General features: G+C 43.5%; 1 protein-coding gene across 33 annotated transcripts in view; it reads right to left on the bottom strand.

The window, feature by feature from the left end:
- ANK2 (ankyrin 2) overlaps window positions 1–22,678 on the bottom strand; it is a 1,630,948-nt gene that overhangs the window by 611,861 nt on the left and 996,409 nt on the right. For all 33 annotated transcript variants that reach the window (XM_069241684.1, XM_069241892.1, XM_069241902.1 and 30 more), the window contains one exon: window positions 11,659–11,757. In XM_069241684.1, coding sequence (XP_069097785.1) covers window positions 11,659–11,757 — 99 coding nt within the window. The remainder of the gene's footprint in view (window positions 1–11,658; window positions 11,758–22,678) is intronic.

Genomic DNA, 22,678 nt, shown 5'->3' with positions numbered 1-22,678 from the left:
ACTTCAGTTCATTAAGGCGCATCTAGTGAAAGGCAGCAGCTAAGCAAGGTTTAATTAAGTCAGGTGCAATATCCTCTCCTTTATTAAAGGAGAAGAGGAGCTGCATGTCATCCCCATAGGAAATTATTTTGGCACCAAAGGATTCTGCAAGGTATGCCAGCGGAGAAATATTTTAAACAGTGTGGGGCTCAGGGCCGGGCCCTGGGGAACTCCCTATTTTAAGTCTTTTGTACCTGAGGAGAACTGGGAGGGTCAAGACTGCTGTACTCTATTTCCTAGGAATTAGTCCAGCCATTTCAGTTCTAACCCCATGAGAGAGCATAGCTTATATAATCAATACTAACATGAAATGATTATGAACTAATATGTAATAATGCCACATAGAAAATGTATTTATATGTTTTGCTAAAACGTGCGCTTGAAATGTGCCCACAGGGAGTGGCCGGCAATATACACGGGGACTAATGAAACTGACTAATAATTATGAAATGTTTTATTAAAATTTGATTTTGCATTAATATTGGAAAACCTATATGCTAAAGTTTTGCTAATAAATCATTAGACCTTAGCATGAGTCAAGGCCTAGCTGCCTGACTCTCATATTAAATGTGTTTTTCTAACGTGCTGTGTGCTGACTTGCTGAAGGACATGAACTCTTGTTTTTCTCCAAACCAGAAGCTGAATGTAACTGTAGTAGATCCGTTCTCATGAAATTCGACTTGCTTGTAGAAACATTTTAGCTGAATGCAACAGTGTAGACCACTAGCAGGTACAAGGTCGCCTGAACTTGTACAGACAATGGAGCCACTGACTAAAGATGGGCAAAGGACCACAAGAGTATGAAATCATACCGGACATTCCACCCGCTAAAGACGTCAATCATAAGGACCAATAAAATATGTGAGAACTGTTATGGGGTGACAAATTCGATGAGCTAATTTGAAGACAATTGGATAAAGATAGTGGGGTGCAACCCCTTGTCCAACCAAATTTTAGGGGAATGTACAATGAAAACGGGATAAAAACCCTTGACTCCAGGGAGTAAATTAGACTGGAGACTAGAGAACAGGAGAGATTAGGAGAGTTAGTTTGGGAGATGCTGATGCGATTTGCTATGATCCAGACACTTTGTCACTCTGCATAGAGACTTTGCTGTTTGGTTCTTAAACCATTCTTGCCTTTATATTGCCCGTTTACACTTTACCTCCTTATGAGGGAAGTGCCCCTTTAACCTGATTGCTGAGTTCATGGCTGATGGCGAATCAACTGATGTCCTGAGGACGAAGACCGAACCTGAGTGCTGACCCAATATGGAGGATAACTATATGACAATGATATTGTGATTGTCTGTTTGCTTTTCCTTTCTAGGTACCAACTGCTTCTTTTGACAGAGACCATAGCTAGATGTTTTCCAAATTGGTGTTACTAAATTGTTTTGCATGAAGCCCAACATGCCAATGCTAATTCGAGGTTAGATGAGGGTTCACTAAACTGATGCAAATAGACAAATGACTGAATCTATGCTTTGTTGAATAATGCGCTAATGTTACTCTGCTAAGGATAACCTATGTTGACTCCGTGTTATGTTCTACTATTCGTGATTCTTACCTTAATGAAATCTTATCAGAGTAGCCATATTGTGACTATGCTATTGTATTCCTTGGTTTTGAGACTAATAAACTTATTAGTAGTATTGTAATCAATAGGGAATAAACTTCACAAAATCATATTAAACTGGTGTGGTTATTCATGACTGAAAGGTCATGGTGGTTTGCGAGTTCTATTAAATGTCTTTGATAAATTTGAACTGTCGTATTACTGTGAACTTCGATGACATTATTGACATATTGATTGACATGCTGATTAGCTATCTCGTCCTAAGGTGTCTTCAATCAGAGTCAAAAGATTGTACTATTTTGCCATGAACGTGATGCTTCTTCTTTGTCTGTCTTAACACAGGTCCATGGAGGTGCAAACCAACCAGTAGCATATTTTTCAGCTACTTTGGACCCAGTCACAGCAGCCTTACCAGGTTGTTTGCGTGCAGTTGCAGCAGTTGGTCAAAGCCTCGCACAGTGTGAAGGCATAGTGATGGGACATCCCTTAACAGGAATGGTTCCACATTCAGTTGAAATTCTGTTAACCGGAACCAAGACGCAGCACATGACAAATGCTAGGTTGACTAAGTATGAGACAATCATACTGGGGTCACCAAATGTGTCCCTCAAGAGATGAACTGTATTGAACCCGGCAACTTTACTTCCTATTGAAAATGCTGACATTAATGATGCTGAGGAAGTAGAACATGATTGTCTTGAGGTAACAGAACTATGCACCAAACCAAGACCTGACATCAAAGATACCCAGTTGTAAGAAAATGACTGCATTATGTTTGTTGATGGTTCATGCTTGAGAGACTCAGTAGGAGTACTGAGAGCTGGATATGCCGTGTGTACAATCACCGGTATTCTAGAAGCTTCTTGGCTCGAAAGAGTCTACTCTGCACAAGTGGCTGAATTAACTGCCCTTACTAAGGCATGCCACACAGCTGAAAACCTGAAAGTCACTATCTATACTGACAGCAGATACAGATTCGGAATTGTACATGATTTTGGCCAACTATGGTCACAGAGGGGTTTTATGACCTCTTCTGGTTCACCAGTGAAAAATTGCGAAAATATTAAGGATTTTTTGCATGCGATTCAGTTACCTCTTGAAATTGCCGTGGTGAAATGCAATACTCATGTTAAGTCACAAGACTTTGGGGGTTATTCTAACTTTGGAGGAGGTGTTAATCCGTCCCAAAAGTGACGGATTTACCACCAGCCGTATTACGAGTCCATTATATCCTATGGAACTCGTAATACGGCTGGTGGTATATCCGTCACTTTACCGTCACTTTTGGGACGGATTAACACTCCTCCAAAGTTAGAATAACCCCCTTTGTGTCAATGGGAAACGGCTATGCAGATCAAGTCGCAAGGTTTTGCGCATTGAACTGTATATCGTTCCGCGATCAATGAGAATTGTTACCTGAAACTGAAAATGAAACATGCTTAAACTTTGCATTCAGAGTGGTTGATACATTAGATGAGCTAAGATCACTGCAGGGACGCGCCAGCAAAGAGGAAAAACGCTCCTGGCAGAGAATGCAATGTGTACAGAGATCTGATGACTTACGGGTCTCAGAAGAGGGGAAAATGGTTTTGCCAAACAGTCTTTTGTCACAGTTTGCAAGGTTTTACCATGGTCAGGCACGTGTTGGGAGAGACGCAATGATTAGGTTGTTTAAAATCGACTGGTTCAATCCAAAATTCAGACAAGCTGCAGAGGTTATCTGTCACAAGTGCATCATCTGTCAGCAGATTAATGCAGGAAAAGGGACTGTGGTAAATACGAGCCACGATTGGAGAGCTGGCGGTCCATTTAGCAGGATGCAGATGGACTTCATTGAAATGCCTGTGTGTGGAGGACTGAGGTATGTGTTGGTGACTGTGTGTGTTTTCAGTCACTGGATTGAAGCTTACCCTACACGAAGAAATGACAGCCTCACAGTAGCAAAGCTGTTGCTTAGGGAGTTAATACCACGTTTTGGATTCCCGATCTCTTTAGAATCAGATAGGGGCAGACACTTCGACAATGAGGTGATTAAGCTCTTGTAAGCTGCATTGAACATTGCGCAGAAGCTGCATTGTAGCTATTGCCCAGAAGCATCAGGACTAGTGGAACAGATGAATGGTACCTTGAAGTCGAGAATGGCAAAAATGTGCGCAGCTACCAATTTGAAGTGGCCAGATGCATTGCCCTTAGTACTGATGTCATTGAGAAACACACCTGACAAGAAAACAGGACTATCTCCACACGAGATTCTAATGGGTCGAGCTATGCGATTGCCTGCAGTACCTGCAAATGCTCTTGTGAATATCACGGATGATATGGTGTTGGACTACTGCAAGGGTCTGGCTGATGTGGTCCGCTCTTTCTCTCACCAGGTGGAGGCTACCACATTGCCACCGATAAGTGATCCAGGTCACACCCTGAAAGCCGGTGATTGGGTGGTTGTCAAGAAACACATGAGGAAGTCGTGTTTGGAGCCGCGTTGGAAGGGGCCATATCAAGTAATACTGACAACAACCACTTCTGTGAAATGTGCAGGCCTTCCTAACTGGATACATGCCAGTCACGCAAAGAAGGTGACGTGTCCAACTGATGAGGAACTTGAAGTGTCCAAAACAACATCTGCAGAGAAGGAAGTCTCAGAGCCGGAGAGTATTCAAAGGGGAACTGAGACTGAAGGAGAGCCCACTGAGGATGGCTTAGTCACTCAAAGTGAGTTTCAGAGGGGTGACAGTGAGCCTATCTCAGCTGAGGTAACAGGGGAACCGATGCAAAGAGAGGTTCTCCCAGAAGCAGACGGATACAGGTTTGAAGTTGAGCCCGTAGCAGACCCTGAAGGTGAGGGGGAAGAAGCAGAGGGAGGTCAAAGTGCACTGACTCCTCCTGAGCCGCTTGCAGGTCCATCAAGAGAAAACACCATAGCACAAGAGGAGGGCCCTGTTCAACGTTCTGAAAGGCCAAGCAGGAAGAAAACTCATAAAGGAGATAACTGGCCGAAAGCCACCAGCTGCAATAGAGAAAGTGGTCCCTAGTGAAACAATAGAGGAAGAAGTTGACACAATCAGAAAAGAGGATCTCAGTGAAGGAGAGTTGCAGAGTGAATGTAAACTGAAAAGAAAAAGAGTCGCAAAGATGGTATGCAGGTCCTGAATGGGCGTATGCAACATCAGCTGAATGGCAACAAGAATTCTTGGCGTTCTGTTTTGATCTGGAGGTACCAGGTCAATACTACAGCACCTGAATTCAACTTTAGAAAGAGACTGTGTTAAATTGAAATTGAAATTGAAAGCTGAAAATTTGAGAAAAGAGACTTATAAAATACCAGATGTGACACTGATAACATGAATTGACTCTGAAAAACCGATTATGACAAGCTGCTAAACCTGATTTGACAAAAGGGTCCTGGAGTAAGTGAAATGCTGTAAATACTTGCTGAGAAAAAGGGACTTTACATTGAAAAAAAAAAAAGCTTTTATATCGTCCTCAAGTTGATTGTTTGCTTTGTATTATTCTGCTATCTGATTCTTTACAGATCATGAGTTACACTAAAAGTAATAGTAAAAAGGGTAGGATGTGTGGTTGGTTGAGTGCCATTCTAGGTATAGTATGTGCAATAATAATTATAGGTGTGATTGTGGGAATGCCATGGATGGATAAGAAAGTGACTAACAATGCTTCAAATCCTGAGACTGCTACATTAACACCATGGGAGAAGTTTGAGCAGGATGCAAAATACTTACATGAAGGAACTAATTCAAAAGGGGAACTATCTACTAATGTCTTCTATCACTTGCTGAATGAGTATGTTGACACAATGGATGCAAAGAATTGTTATGTATGCACAAAGATTCCTTCATCAGTACAAGAAGGGGTTACTTACCATAGTCGGCCACTAACTTATGGGATAAGCTGTAGTTTGCTGTTAACAAGATTCTATGATCAAGAACATGTGCAATACTTCTACTCTAACTTAGATGTAGTGTTTTCTTTTGTGCCTGTGGTTGAGTTTCTAAACAAATTAGCTAAAGAAGACAGCATAAAATTAGTTAGGGGTTTCTTTGAGCCGACACTGACATTTGGAACAGTTTATGCGCACTGCAATAATCTAACCTGCTTACTAACACCTGAATAGAATAACTTCTTAGATTACTCTGATGATAGACGAAAGGCATTGAAGGAAAGGCTAGAAAAAGGGTTAGAAAAATGCACGCTTGCAAATGATTATGCTTACACCTCAATAAAGACACAGGGCAAATTAGCTATAGATGCATTACATGTAAGTAGGCTTTGTATATATAGGCCGAAATCTGAGCATGACACTTAATTTGTGGGAACGAGTGAGTGCAGGCATGTGTTTTTGTTTCAGAGTAGATGGACATTTATGTTAAATGGACAGAATCCAGCGATCCCTAGATCTATTATATATGTGGGCTTAATGCTTATTACCGTCTTCCTAAAGGATGGTATTTGGGAATAGTTTTCCCAAAGATCTACCAGATTGATGACTTAAAGCAAATTCCTAAAATGTCTGAATTACAACATACTACACAAAAGAGAGAGACAGAGGCTGCTGTCTTTGGTGACATATTTGAAGCCATAATTCCTTCAGTAGGGGTTATCTTAAACTCCATAAAGATTCAAAAGTTGTCTACTATTGTGGATAACATGCTGACAAACTTCACAGGGGCTATACTCCTGATGGATACTGAACTTGCTGCAGAAAGAGCTATGACTCTTCAAAACCGGCTTCCTTTAGACATTCTTTTAGCAAAGAGTGTCGGAGTCTGTAAGATGCTTAATGAGTGCCATTGTTGTGCGTTCATACCAGATAACAGCAAAAAGATTAGAGGTATGCTTACTAACCTAACAAGAGATAGTGCAGATTTGAAGGAGCTGAAGGAACCTGGAGTTTGGGAGAAAGTTGGGAGAGGAATTACCAGAGTAGGGAATTGGTTTAGTAATATTTGGAATGGGGTTCTTGCAAAAATATTAGGTGGTCTATTGATTGTCCTGATTTGTTTATTGGGATTATTGTTATCATGCAAAGTTAATGAAAGAATAAAATAAATCTGACAAAACAAAACAAAGGAAATGAAGAAAACGAAAGGGAGAAAATGTTTAATGAAATTTGGGAAAGCTCACACAAAGGGGAAGATGTTGAAATGTGCATAATGCGGAAAGTAAAAGGTTGAGAAGGGAAAGGTTTGTGTGATGACAAGTGTCATCAGAGGAGGGACTGAGAGAGGGTAGCTTATACAATCAATATTAACATGAAATGATTATGAACTATTATGTAATAATGCCACATAGAAAATGTATTAATATGTTTTGCTAAAACGTGTGCTTGAAATGTGCCCATGGGGAGTGGCCGCCAATATACACAGGGACTAATGAAACTGTCTAATAATTATTAAATGTTTTATTAAAATGTGATTTTGCATTAATATTGTAAAACCTATATGCTAAAGTTTTGCTAATAAATCATTAGACCTTAGTTAGCATGAGTCGAGGCCTAGCTGCCTGACTCTCATAAGAAATGTGTTTTTCTAACGTGCAGTGTGCTGACTTGCTGAAGGACATGCGTGTGCGGACTTGCTGTTTGGTTCTTAAACCATTCTTGCCTTTATATTGCCCGTTTACACTTTACCTCCTTATGAGGGAAGTGCCCCTTTAACCTGATTGCTGAGTTCATGGCTGATGGCGAATCAACTGATGTCCTGAGGACGAAGACCGAACCTGAGTGCTGACCCAATATGGAGGATAACTATATGACAATGATATTGTGATTGTCTGTTTGCTTTTCCTTTCTAGGTACCAACTGCTTCTTTTGACAGAGACCATAGCTAGATGTTTTCCAAATTGGTGTTACTAAATTGTTTTGCATGAAGCCCAACATGCCAATGCTAATTCGAGGTTAGATGAGGGAGTTTACTAAACTGATGCTAATAGACAAATGGCTGAATCTATGCTTTGTTGAATAATGTGCTAATGTTACTCTGCTAAGGATAACCTATGTTGACTCCGTGTTATGTTCTACTATTCGTAATTCTTGCCTTAATGAAATCTTATCAGAGTTGCCATATTGTGACTATGCTATTGTGTTTCTTGGTTTTGAGACTAATAAACCTATTAGTAGTATTGTAATCAATAGGGAATTCACAAAATCATATTAAACTGGTGTGGTTATTCATGACTGAAAGGTCATGGTGGTTTGCGAGTTCTATTAAATGTCTTTGATAAATTTGAATTGTCGTATTACTGTGAACTTTGATGACATTATTGACATATCGATTGACATGCTGATTAGCTATCTCGTCCTAAGGTGTCTTCAATCAGGGTCAAAAGATTCATTGGCCTAAAACGAGTCCCAAAGTGAGTAAATTAGTCATAAAGGGACGCGTCGGCACCCGTCAAGTCCGATAGGTGACAGAGGACACTAGAGTGTGGTACTGTATCAAAGGCTGCTGAGCCTAGAGTATCTCTGATATTCTCTGTTACCTCAAGCAGTGCAGTTTCAGTACTATAGTTAGGTCTGAAACCCTATTGACTCAGGTGGAAGAGATCGTTAGACTCCAGGTAGCAAGAAAGTTGCTGGTTGACAAATTTCTCCATCAGCTGAGACACAGCGGGGAACAGACAAATTGGCCTATTATCAGTTGGCACATTAGAGTCTGCTTATGGTTTGTTCAGCACAGGGAGGATTTTGGCCTGTTTCCAGGGTGATGGAACTACCGCAGTGGTAAGAGAGTCATTGATCTGTTTGTTGTCTATCAGGTTGATCACCTGTGCCCTCATCGTTAAAAGATTGGGGGTGCAGGGATCAGATGGTGATCCTGACTTAAGGCCCCAAATCGCTGTCATGCTGTCTTCCAAGGAAAAGGATTCATAGGATAATAGCGAGAACTCCACAACTTCAGTTGCTACCTCAGAGATGGTAAGGCTTGCATCATGCAGTGGGATTATATAAAGACTAAATTGTAATGAAAGAGAGAAGCCAGTTGTTAGCATCATTCAGCAGAAGGTTGACAGGCTTCTGACACATGCCATAAGTGGAATGAACGTTTTCACCACATTGAAACCATCTCTGGGTCGATTATCTGCTGCATGAATCTTTCCTTCATAATAGAACTTCTTTGCACTTTTAACAGAGGCATGATACTTTGTTAGAGCTGCCTTTTAAATGGCTTTATCCTCCGCTTTATAATCTTTACCCCAGCATCTCTCAACATTTTTAAAATGTTTTTTCTCCACTAGGTGCAAGCTTATCAACCACATTTTGGATCCAACTGTCAACCACAACGGCATCTACCTCGACAGATCTGCAAAGTGTGGGAGAGGTCTCCTTCAGGGAGCCAAGGAGCTCAACCTTTTTAACCTTGTTATAGGTTCTGAATGAATAGGGAACATGACCAGGCTGTTCTCTTGCCCGTGGTGTAGGGGACCACCTGAACTTAATTAAATCACTCTAGGAAAGAGAGAGAGGATCAAACATTTGCACCTTTACATTCAAAAACACCAGGTCAATCATATGTACTGCCTGTTGGGTGGGCTTAGAGACATATTGAATAAGGTCAAAAGATGACTTTGTGTCCAGCAGAGTGATCACCTCCTTTTCAGATGGACAGCCCATATGGATGTTAAAATCGCCTACTACAATAAAATGGGAAAACCGCAGGACCAGATGAGATAGGGAGTTCAGGGACGAGACCACTGGACCAGACGGTCTAAAAATTAGGACCGCTGCTAGAGATTGTTGAGGGTGTCAGTGCGAGGCTGAAGCCAAGTGCCTCTGATCCCATCATATCACCAGCTGGAAACAACAAGCCGCTATAGTCTTCATCATATCCTATAGCGATTCCACCTCCCGTCCCACTAGGATGGACTATATTATAGATTTTATATCTTCTCAGGATGGCAATTTCAATTACCGGGCTGGCCGAGCAAGGGAACCAGGTTTCAGTAATATAAAGGTTATCCGGTTGCTCATCGTATAGCTTTAATCAGGAAAGTTGAATATGCCTCTTTCAGCAGTAAGGCCCATGAGGGCAAGGTACTAGCTTTGCAGCTGGGAGTTAAATTCACGTGGAAGGCACAGGTAAGGCAAAAGGGGGAGTCCTTAACATTATGTGGACTAATATGAAAAGAACACTGACTAATAACACCTATCCTGAGAAGCTCAGCTGCTGAATGCTAGATGCGATTTCAGAACCTGGTATGCCTCGGGCAGAATGGCTGGTGCTGGCAGCTGTTGGGATGCTGATTGGGGCAGACGGGCTTGCCTTTGACATGCATGCACCCAGGCCCTGGCTTTAAACATCCAGGACGACACTTCCTTAGACAATCATAGTGCACACTACCAGAGACATGGCTCTAGTACTCAATAAGGAAAGAAATTGGCCACATTCCGCATTCAGCAAAAAACTTATAGCTGCTATACGAGCACCCACCCGCTTTCTGATTTCACAAGTCAGCTATAATCACAATCAGTACATCAACATTAAAAGGTTTTTAAAATAAGTAAAACCAAAGGAGAAAAATAATTTTGTCAGAGCTTGAGTGGAAAAATAAGGATTATGTAGGGAAATACTAAAGATTTTACTTACAAACCAAATACATGTTTGGCTTGATCCAGAGAAACACCAAAGCAACTTTTATAAATATTGTTGAAGGTAGCAAGAGTTAGTGTAACTGAATTTGAGATGTAATACTTTAGAGTGCTTATATGTACTGGTTTGTCTGATTTTTACCTGCTTAGCAAGCGGAATGAGTTGCAGTCATAATTTAATTTAGAGAGTGCTTATGTATTGTTATGTGCGACTGTATCAGAAAGTGGAAAATATCTCCAGCTACAATTGTAAATTAATTTGTTTTCAAAAAATAAATGTGACCACTATTATATACTATTTAGAAGAGCTTCCTTAATATTGTGGATCAGGTCACACAATAATTCAGGTCTACAAAGCTTTGGAAAAAACAAAAGACTGGCACCCCACCTGTCAACACAGAGAGCACTACAACCTTGCATGGTAGGTAGGGCAAATGGCAGACAAAGGTTCTGGTTACATAGCTGCAATGTTTTACCATAGTTATAACATTATAAAATATTCTGTAGTGAAATAGCAAAATACACTGATTTTTAATTTGATAAAATAGTTGTAAAATATACCAGCTAGGCTATGTCCTATGTCTCTATTGATTATACGTAATTATACTGAAACTCCCCTCTATTCTCTCTAATACGATGATTTAGTAGTTAATTCAGGCATATATATACCAATTACAAAATGACAGATATACAATGTCTTAATGAACCAAATTAAACATCTTGAGAGCTTACTGTCTAAAAGATGTATCTAGCCAGGGTGTGAATATGTACAGTGAACAATAAGGCATTGTTAGATAGAACCGAGGAAACAAGAAGGGCTTCGCTGGCCCTGGTGCACTCCCTAAAACTGGAGGTCAGGTGATGGAACTGGATTTTCCTGGGAGATTTCTCAACGCAGAGATATCTGATTCTGAATAACTGGTGCCAGTGTGCCAATGAAAAAGAGTTACCCTGTTATGACAGCAGTTGATGTTTGCCTGAAATATGTCCTCTTTCGGTACCACCTTCAGTGGTGTAGCAAAGGCCCCCGCAGCCCCTGCAGTCCCTGGGGGCCCCCAAGCTCCAGGGGGCCCCCTCAGCACAGTATCGGGGCCTGAGAGCTCCTGAATACGTCTTGGGGGGGCTCCATATACTTTGCAGGGGGGCACTCTCAAGTGTCGTTACACCACTGACCACCTTTAGCAAATCCTTAACTGTTAGCGGTGCCATTTATTTTTTTATGTAGTGTAGAAAGTTCTGCTATTTTATTATATTTTCCATGTGACACCTCTGCAACGTCTAAATATATTTCAGATTTGTAATAATCACCTATGACCTAAAAGGAGAAAAGAAAGCTTTGTAATTACATTTTTGAGATTTGGAATAAAATTGATAATTTCTTTTATTTTTAGCATCATGGCAACCTTTGCTTTCAGACAGACTCACAACAATAATACCTTGGTTGCAGAATCCACTGCTGAACCTCTTTCCAGGAGCTCCTGTACCAGCCCAACATGACCTTCCTTGGCGGCCAGGTGCAGAGCATTGAGTCCATTCTACAAACATAATGGAAACAAAATATTACCTGCAGGCAGTATAGATCATCAAACCACACAGTATGTACATTACATAGAATTGTAACCGCATAGGTGAAGCTCTACCTCAGCATATTGATTATTATTAACAGGCATGGTCCTTGTAAGTGTATTGTCAACCTTGCCATAGTTGGAGGCCCAATAACTAAAGATCCACATACTGTATTGAAATAACTCATACCATTGTTTCTGCATGACTTTATACACTACTTCACATTCAAGGATGTCTTAATTGCAAGAAATTCAGGAACTGGGAGAATCATTTATTGCATGAGACAAGAACTATCTGGTTATCAGTTGCTAATTTTCACAGATGTGGAGAATTCAAGTCTGTGCCCCCGTTTTATAGTTAGACGTGAGTCATCGGATTACCACCAAAACAAAACCTACATAAACATATTGGTCATCAATGCAACCTTGCAGCCATAATCAACTTTGTAGCCAAATCAGAATCTTTCTCAGAAAACGTAATTACCTTACACCCTTAATGTTAATTTCATAAACAAGTACATCGGAAAACAATGTTCTGACCTTAAATTAAGAACATATTGAGGGTAATGGCCAATGCTTCTTCTTCAGACTCTGAGTATTTCAAGTTGACTAGTGTGATTAACGGGATGTAACATTGTCAGAAGGACAAGCTTGACATTGTACAATTTGATAATCAGGAAGTGGTTTAGCCGATTAACTCCAAAATGATATAGAGAGTTTAATGTGCAGATTTGTAGCAAATTGTATGAGATTTAACTGGAGGCATTTTAATTGTATGAACCTCTGGCTTTCTATTATAAAGTATATGTACATAATTCACAGTAGATTTTTGGATTGTGGTAACTTTGAAAATGATCTAAGGTACTTGCTTCGACACAGTTCATAAAATAGTTTGATAAAATTCCACCAAAGGCGCAAATCGACCGTAAAATTAACAATTTACAAATTCAGAAAGAGCACAATTATGTATCATGCCAAATTTCACACATCTCTACCTATGGCGTGCTAGAACAGAAGAACTACGCAGCTATGTTACTAGTAGTCAAGAAAGCAAATGTAATGCTAGGTTGTTTTAAAATGAGTATAGTGTATCAATAAAGAATGAAAAAAATCCTCTGTATTGAAGGGTGGCATATTGTTAAGGCCATACTTTAAATATTCTTTTCAGTTTTGCGGCCAAAGTATAGCAGGAATTTCAAAAACAAAAAAACATACGTTTCGGTTTTGTATAGTCCGTGTAGACAGATACACAGCAGACAAGAAAACAAAGGCATATATCACAAATACATTGATGGATACACACATGACGTTAATACGTGCATAGAGCAAAACACACAAGCAGGTACCAGTTCAAACAGACCTTCAGCCACCCATGCTTATCTGCCACCAGCCACGTAATCACGTATGCACACAGAATAACAGCCATAAAAATGCACTACAAACTAGACCAACATACGGATATTCACATGCAAACAGAGAATGCACAAAGAGACAAATGTAAATGTCCACACAACAGGTTTCCTTTCAGATGGCACACAAACAGGCTTACACTGATGACCAGGGTAGCAGAATGACAAAACGCATAGACAGAGAGATTGACAGATATATAATGCAGGCTTCGTGCGTACTAACGTTTTAGCTCTTTTACAGAGTAAGTACAATTAAGAATGAACCAAAGGATAGTTGACAATGCACATTCAATAATGTGACCGCTCTTTGGTTGGTGAAATACTTTCCATCTCCATTTATTAGCCGGAGTGTATAAAAAAAGTACTGGAACTGTGATTAAAAAAGTGAAAGACTGATGGAAGAATGCAGGCCTATCTCACTGGTAATGTATCTCCTGTGTTTCCTCAGCCAGTCTTTTTTCACTACTAACGCTCTCTCTTGCACCTGGAGGGATTACCAAGTGATGGGGACAAACCTCAGGATGCTCTTCACACTATGTTAACGGCTGGCATATCCCAGCATGTTCAGAGTATAAATAACTGACATTGTGTAGCTCAGTAGTCACTGGGGATTTATCACCTGGGCATCCATCTTGCACTCATTACCTGGGTAATGTCTCCTTCTTTGCATTGCACTACTGTTTTCGAAGTATCAATGGGACTAAAATCCTATCAGGTGAAGTGGCACCCTTAAGAAGGGTACACAGCTACATGATCAAGTAAAACAGTAAATGTTAAAACAAAGTGTGAAATGTCAAAGAACGTAGGTCTTGGTATAATCAAACCTCAAAAGCAGAAAAAGGTATGGGGAACATATATGTAGAAGGCATGGCATTAGTCCCTTATAATTGATTTAGACATTATATAACACACTTCAATAGGCATTGCTCTGCAACTGGTGATGAATAAGTTACTTACCTTTTGTAACGCATTTTCTGGTGGATACAGTATCTACCTGTGGATTCCTCGCCTTTTGAATACTCTCAATGGGCCAGCAGTCAACAAGAATTATTTATTTGTAGCTTCCCACGTCAACGTCACAATAGAACGGCTCCACCCGCAACTCCATCTGATGTCATCAAAGCCATAAAAAGTACTCGCAGCGTGCTGACATCAGTTTCACCCACTTTTTTTCCATGCCTTTGAGGAGAATGGGTGAACACCAACATCGCAAGAACAACATGTGCGAGTTCAACTCAAAAATATTTATACATTTATTTAACATGAATTCTGTATGATATATACATAATGTTAGACTTTTTCATCCTTGGTGTGGTCTCCCTTAACTTTTTGCATCTGTTTCCCAGGTTGTTGATGTGTGCTGGACTCTGTTTTTGCTGTTTTTGGTACTGCTAACCAGTGCTAAATTGCAAGTGTTCCTATACAAAATGTGTATGTAATTGGTTTAGCCATGACTGGCATATTTGATTTACTAGTAAGTCCCTAGTAAAGTGCACTAGAGGTGCCCAGGGCCTGTAAACCAAATGCTACAAATGGGCCTGCAGCGCTGGTTGTGCCACCCACCTTAGTAGCCCTGTAATCATGTCTCAGACCTGCCACTGCAGTGTCTGTATGTACAGTTTTAACTGTAAATTTGACTTGGCAAGTGTACCCACTTGCAAGGCCTAAACCTTCCCTTTTCTTACATGTAAGGCACCCCTAAGGTAGGCCCTAGATAGCCCCAAGGGCAGGGTGCAGTGTATGGTTAAGGTAGGGCATATGGTAATGTGTTTTATATGTCCTGACAGTGAAATACTACTGAATTTGGTTTTCACTGTTGCAAGGCCTATTCCTCTCATAGGTTAACACGGGGGCTACCTTTAAATATGATTAAAGTGTAGATTCCCTTTGGGAGCGGATAGATAAATGGAGTTTGGGGTCTCTGAGCTCACAATTTAATAATACATGTTTTAGTAAAGTTGATTTTAAGATTGTGTGTTTGAAAATGCCACTTTTAGAAAGTGAGCATTTTCTTGCTTAAACCATTTCTGTGACTCTGCCTGTTTGTGGATTCCCTGTCTGTGTCAGTTTGACAGTTGGGCTGGTTGCACCTCTCACTAGACAGTGACACAAAGGGAGCTGGGGTGTGGTCTGCATTTCCTGATGAGCCATCTGTGAAAGGAGGGAGAGGAGGAGTGGTCACTCACACCTGAAAGGGCTGTGCCTGCCCTCACACAATGCAGTCTCCAACCCCCTGGTGAGTGTCTGGGGCATGGACTGGGCAAGGTAGGGTTTCACAAACAAGAGAGACTTTGCTTTGAAGTAGGCCTACTTCAAAGGGGAAAATGGGTATACGAAGGGCACCCAAAACCACAGACTTTAGAACACTTCTGGAAACCAAGAGGAACCTCTGCCTGGAGAAGAGCTGAAGAGCTGAGGAGGAAGAAGAGCTGCCCTGCTTGTGACTGTGCTTTGTGGAGCTATTCTGCAGTTGCTGCTTCTGCCTGTGCTAGGGGACAAAGACTGGACTTTGTGTTGCCTTCCTTCTTGTGAAGATCTCCAAGGGCTTGATTTAGAGCTTGCTTCCTGTTATTTGAAGTCTCAGGGACAGCAATGATTTCTCTCTGCCAGCACCTGGAGTCTCTGGAGAGACTCCTACCCTGCCAAGTGGTGCCCATCCAGTTCTTGGGACCCTGAAAGGAGAAGCTGGCAGACCAAGAGTGAGAAATCCACGCACAGACCGCAGTGCGGGGAAAAGATCGACGCAACTCTGATCTGCAGCTAAAAAAAACTACGCGCCGCCGGCTTCGCAGCTAAAATCGATGCTTGTCTGCAACGTGACCCGAAGATCGACGCCCAGGGATGGAGAAAAGACGCACAGCATCACTGACGGAGGCTAGTGAGATCGCAACCTGCGCTGCGTGGTTTTCAGACCATCGTGCAGCTCGATTTCTGATGCAAACACCACTAGGCGTGTAAAAACGATGCAAGGCCTGCCCGGACCCGAGAGTGCTGACTGGATTGATGAGTGGAGAGAAGAAATTATGCATGCCGACCCAACTAAAGGAGAAACGATGCAAGGTCTCGCTCGTGAGTGATATCGACATATCGCAAGCTCTTTTAGATACACACTCGCCAGTGCAGTTATTTTTGAAGCACCCTAGGTACATTCTCACGCTAACAGCGTTAGCATTGTCTTTAAAATTACATGAAGACTCTTTTTGCATTTTTAGTGATAACTTGACTTGCGTATTGTTGATTTTTGTCGTTTTGGTCTTGTTTTGTTTAGATAACTATCTTCTATTTTTCTAAACCTGTGTTGTGTCATTTTGTAGTATTTTCATTAAGTTACTGTGTGTGTTGATACAAATACTTTACACCTAGCACTCTGAAGTTAAGCCTACTGCTCGTGCCAAGCTACCAAGGAGGTAAGCAGGGGTTAGCTGAGGGTGATTCTCTTTTACCCTGACTAGAGTGAGGGTCCTTGCTTGGACAGGGGATAACCTGACTGCCAACCAAAGATCCTATTTCTAACATTGGTGATCAGCGGATGGGATTGGATTTGTATTTGTACTTGAAATACAGTGATTAAGTGTACCCTGCTGTTTTGAGTTCAGACCACTACATGACCACATACTACTTGTCTTGTGATTTTTGCTTTTCTCTTTGGGACTTCTTTTTGTTCTATTTCTAGCTGATCCCTTGACTGACTTTTTTGAAACTTCATTGGGAACTTGTTTTTCTGCCTTTGGAACTTTGCACTTGTTTTTGACTCTTCATCATGTCTCAATCTGGAGATGCATCAGCTAGAGCTGCTTTTGACATAGAGAAATTGGAGAGCTACACAGTGGCTCAGTTGAAGCAGCTCTGTAAGGATTTTACCTGCCACATTAAGAGCTCATCCAAGAAGGAGGAGATGCAAAAGGCACTGGGGGCTGTGGTGGCAGCCAAAGAAGCTGAGGGGCACACAGAGGAGGAGGAGGGTGAGGAGGAGGAGGAGGTGCAATCCATCCATAATGGTATAGTGGGTGGGCCTGTTATGTCCAAGGGGAGAGTCTCCAGGGCAGGTAGCAATGTGTCCTCCAAGGGTCTGACTCCTGAAGAGTTACAGGACAGACAGGCAGAGAGAGAGTACTAATTGGAGCTGGAGAAGCTCAAGCTCAAGATGGAGAGGGAAAGGGAGGACAGGAGGATGGCCATTGAGGAAAGGAAGATACTACTGGCTCATGAACTTAGCTTAAAGGAGTTAGATCAGAGGAGCCAGTCTAGTAGAGATGGTGGTAGCAACACCACAGTACAGCCTGAAAGAAGGGTACACATCCCAAAATACCTAGTGAAGGATTACAAGAGGGAGGATGACATATACTTGTGGTTCAAGGGGTATAAGTCTCCCCACATGAATCTGGTCCCTGAAGCTCATTGGGGGCAGGATTGTGGAAGCACTCTGAGGTAGAGGGGAGGGATACACTGACAGCCTTAGGGGATGCTCATAATCTCACTTTCACTATCATAAAGGCTGCCCTACTCACAAGATATGGTCTCCCCCTTGAGCAGTATAAGGATAAGTTTAGGTCCTATAAGAAGAAGGAATCCCAAACATGGTTGTAATGTGTTGATTCTTATTGCAGGTCACTGGATGGTTGAGTGAAGGGCAGTAAGGTAACTACGTATGAGGGACTTTACAATCTGATTGCTTGGGAGCACTTGTACAGTTTATGTTTTCCAGAGCTGCGCCTGGTCCTGATTGACAGCAAGCTGTCTGATCCCAGGAAGCTTGCACAGGAAGCGGACCGCTGGGAGAGCACCAGGGTCCAAAAGAGGTATGGGGGAGACCACGCCATGGGTGGGCAGGGTCCTTCTCAGAAGAAAGGGGGGTGAGGGTAAACAGGGGGATTTCTCTAAAGGGCCCCAAACTGATTCCAAGGGTAAGGATTCCCAAAGCCCCTCTGAGAAGAAGCCATTGTTCTCCAAAGGGAAGCCAGTGGCAGGGGGACCCCCACGTAAGTGTTATGCATGTGACCAGGTGGGTCATGTGAGGGGGGACCCTAAATGCCCCAAAAGTACACCGGCACCCACTGGTGTGCCGTCCCAGGGTTTGGCCAGTGTAGCGCTTGGGGAGGAGTTGGTTTCAGGTGGGTGGGAGCCAGCTGAGATGACCCTTGTCTCACTAGGGGACTGTGAGATGGTCCAGAGAACCCTCGTGCCTGAGAACACTAAGAAGTACAGGCAGTGGGTGACCATCAATGGACAGAGGGTGGAGGCTCTGAGAGCCAGAGGAGCCTGTGTGACTACAGTGAGAAGTCAGCTGGTGTCTGAAGAGCAGATTCATCCCTGGGTACTTCACCAAGTAGGTGCAGTGGACAACTCATAGCGCCTCTGCAGAGTGGCGCAGGTTCCCTTTGAATGGGGGGGGCTCAGGTTACTTGAAGGTAGCTGTGAGTCCAACCATGCCTGTTGATTGTTTGCTAGGAAATGACCTGGAGGATTCCCCTTGGAAGGAGGTGGAACACAGGTCTCACTTGGAGATGCTGGGTCTGCCTGGGTGGGTATGCGTATCCACCCAGTCAATAGCAGCCCATCAGGGTGGTCAACAGCCCATGGAGCCTGAAACAGTGGTCCAAGGGACCGCTAAGAAGAGGAAGAGCAGAGGGCGCTGGAAACCGGCCCCAGAAGTTCCCACGGTTCGGGACGAGGCGGAGCCTGAGGGTGACGTCCGAGAGCCCACAGGGGAACAGGTGGCTGAACTAGGTGAGGTCCCTGAGCTGTCGCAGTGGCAGCAGGAAGGGAGGCCCACAATGGAAGCATTATGTGCAGCACAGAGGACATGCCCTACTATGGAGAGTTTGTGGCAGCAGGCTGCAGACCAGGCGGGTGGCAAGGAGCCAGGATCACACCTGATCTATTGGGAGGATGACCTCCTGTATAGTGAGCCTAAGGTTCCAGAGCCTGGGTGGGCCCGTGCGCTGGTGGTACCCCAGTGCTTCAGGGCTTTCCTACTGGGGTTGGCTCATGATGTGCCTTTAGCCGGACATTTGGGGAAGGACAAGACCTTTGAGAGGCCTGTCACCCACTTTTACTGGCCCCCAATGCGCAGACACTCAGATGCATTTTGCAGGTCTTGCCAGACTTGTCAGACAAGTGGCAAGAGTGGCGGGGAATGTAAGCTCCCTGCCAACCTTTACCTGTTGTCAGTACTCCCTTTGAGAGGGTAGGTATTGACATTGTGGGGCCTCTGGATCCCAAGACAGCCATGGGCAACAAGTTTATCCTGGTCTTGGTGGACCATGCCACCCGGTACCCAGAAACCATTCCTTTGAAATCAATCACTTCCCCTGTGGTGAGTCGTGCTTTGATGGGGGTTTTTACCCGCATGGGGTTCCCCAACGAAGTGGTATCTGATAGGGGTACCAACTTCATATCCACGTATATGAAGTCTCTGTGGAAGGAGTGTGGGGTAACCTACAAGTTCACCACCCCTTACCACCCCAAAAGTAATGGTCAGGTTGAGAGATTCAACCGCACCTTGAAAGGCATGATCATGGGCCTGTCAGAGCCCTTGAGGCGGAAGTGGGACGTCCTCTTGCCATGCCTTCTGTTCGCCTACAGGGCGGTGCCTCAAAAGGGACTTGGGTTTATTCCCTTTGAGCTCATCTATGGCCACCCTGTGAGGGGACAATTAAGTTTGGTCTAGGAGGCTTTGGAAAAAGCTCCTAGTAAACCCCCTCAGGATGTATTCAGTTATATGTTGGCTTTGTGAAACCAGACTGCCAACAGGAGAACCTAGAAGAAAGCCAGGAGGACATGAAACGCTTGTATGACCAGAATGCCACTCTGGTAGAGTTTCAACCTGGACAAAAAGTGTGGATGATGGCACCAATGGAGCCTAGGGTGCTCCAGGACAAGTGGACTGGGACATTTGAGGTGGTGGAGTGCAAGAGTGAAATCACCTACCTGGTGTACTTGCAGTCTCCAAGAAACCCTTTAAGGGTCCTGCATGTCAACTGCCTCAAGCCACACTTTGAGCGGACTGAACTGTCCATGCTCCTTCCGACAGATGATGGGATGGAGGAGGAGAGGGAGCCTCTTCCTGACCTCCTGTTTGCAGGAGAGAAAGATGGGTCTTTGGAGGGATGATCCTCTCCCTCACCCTGACTGAAGAGCAGCAGGGTGACTGTCGCCACGTGTTGGGACAGTTCGCCTCACTGTTTTTCCTGATCCCAGGGGTCACAAACTTGTGCACACATGATGTGGACACTGGGGACAGTCCACCCATTAAACAGAAGGTTTACAGGGTGACTGACAGGGTGAGGGCTTGCATTAAGGATGAAGTATCCAAAATGTTAACCCAAGGGGTTATTGAGCACTCCAGCAGTCCTTTGGCCAGCCCAGTGGTATTGGTCCCAAAGGCTGCTGCACCTGGTGTCACTCCAGAACTCAGGTTTTGCGTGGACTACTGGGGACTCAATGCGGTCAGCAAGACTGACGTATACCCCATCCCCCGAGCTGATGAGCTCATTGACCAGTTGAGAGCTGCCCAGTACCTCAGTACGTTTGATTTAACATCTGGGTACTGGCAGATTGCCTTAACTGAGGGGGCAAGGAGAGGTCAGCATGTTCTAACCCAGATGGACACTTTCAATTTAAAGTCATGCCATTTGGGAAGAAGAATGCCCCTCCCACCTATCAGAGGTTGGTCAACCAGGTGTTGGATGGGCTGGATGAGTTCAGTCCCACCTACCTGGATGACATTGCTGTGTTTAGTTGCACATGGGGGAAACACCTGCAACACCTCTGGAGAGTGTTAGAGGCCTGTAGAAGGCAGGCCTCACTATTAAGGCAAGCAAGTGCCAAATAGGGCAGGGTTCGGTGGTGTACTTGGGACACCAGGTGGGGTGAAGAGAGAGCCTTCTTAGGTCTCACAGGATACTACAGGAGGTTTATCAAGGGGTATGGTACCATTGTTACCCCCTTGACTGAGTTGACTTCTAAGAAGCAATCCAGGAAAGTGATCTGGACAGAGGCTTGCCAGAATGCTTTTGATGCCCTGAAGGCTGCCATGTGCACAGCACCTGTGCTGAAGGCACCTGACTACTGCAAGGAGTTTGTTGTGCAAACAGACACCTCAGAGCATGGTATTGGAGCAGTACTCTCACAGCTTAATGAAGAGGGCCTAGATCAACCCAAAGCCTTTATTAGCAAGAGGTTACTTCCCAGGGAACGTAGGTGGAGTGCCATAGAACGTGAAGCGTTTGCTGTGGTCTGGGCGTTGAAGAAGCTAAAACCCTACTTTTTTGGGACTCTTTTCCAGGTTCAGATCGACCACAGGACCCTCAGATGGTTAATGCAGATGATGGGTGAGAATCCAAAACTGTTGAGGTGGTCCATTTCCCTACAGGGGATGGACTTTACGGTAGAACACCGTCCTGGTACAGAACACAATGCTGATGGTCAGTCCAGGTTCTTCCGCCTTAGTGATGACAACTCCCATGAGGTTGGGTAGTTGCTCCCCACATTCAGCTGGGGGGGACATGTGTTAGACTTTTTCATCCTTCGTGTGGTCTCCCTTAACTTTTTGTCTCTGTTTCTAAGGTTGTTGATGTGTGCTGGACTCTGTTTTTTCTGTTTTTGTTACTCTGGGCCCTTTACCACTGCTAACCAGTGCTAAAGTGCAAATGCTCCTATACAAAATGTGTATGTAATTGGTTTATCCATGATTGGCATATTTGATTTACTAGTACGTCCCTAGTAAAGTGTACTAGAGGTGCCCAGGGCCTGTAAACCAAATGCTACTAGTGGGTCTGCAGCGTTGGTTGTACCACCAACCTTAGTAGCCCTGTAATCGTGTCTCACACCGGCCACTGCAGAGTCTGTGTGTGCAACTTTAACTGTAAATTCGACTTGGCTAAACCTTCCATTTTATTACATGTAAGGCACCCCTAAGATAGGCCCTAGGTAGCCCCAAGGGCAGGGTGCAGTGTATGGTTAAGGTAGGACATATAGGAATGTGTTTTATATGTCCTGACAGTGAAATACTGCTGAAGTCGGTTCTCACTGTTGCAAGGCCTATCCCTCTCATAGGTTAACATGGGGGCTACCTTTAAATATGGTTAAAGTGTAGATTCCCTTTGGGAGTGAATAGATATGTGGAGTTTGGGGTCTCTGAGCTCACAATTTAAAAATACATCTTTTTGTAAAGTTGATTTTAAGACTGTGTGTTTGAAAATGCCATTTTTGGAAAGTAAGCATTTTCTTGCTTAAACCATTTCTGTGACTTTGCCTGTATGTGGATTCCCTATCTGGGTTAGTTTGACAGTTGGACTAGTTGCACCTCTCACTAGACAGTGACACAAAGGGAGCTGGGCTGTAGTGTGCATTTCCTGATGAGCCATCTGTGCTAGGAGGGAGGGGAGGAGTGGTCACTCACACCTGAAAGGGCTGTGCCTGCCCTCACACAATACAGTCTCCAACCCCCTGTTGAGTGTCTGGGGCCTGGCCTTGGCAAG

Source organism: Pleurodeles waltl, chromosome 1_2, assembly GCF_031143425.1.
Source record: "Pleurodeles waltl isolate 20211129_DDA chromosome 1_2, aPleWal1.hap1.20221129, whole genome shotgun sequence".
NCBI classification, from domain to species: domain Eukaryota; kingdom Metazoa; phylum Chordata; class Amphibia; order Caudata; family Salamandridae; genus Pleurodeles; species Pleurodeles waltl.
The sequence above is the reverse complement of the archived record's forward strand: the minus strand, read 5'-3'. Positions and strand labels throughout refer to the sequence as shown.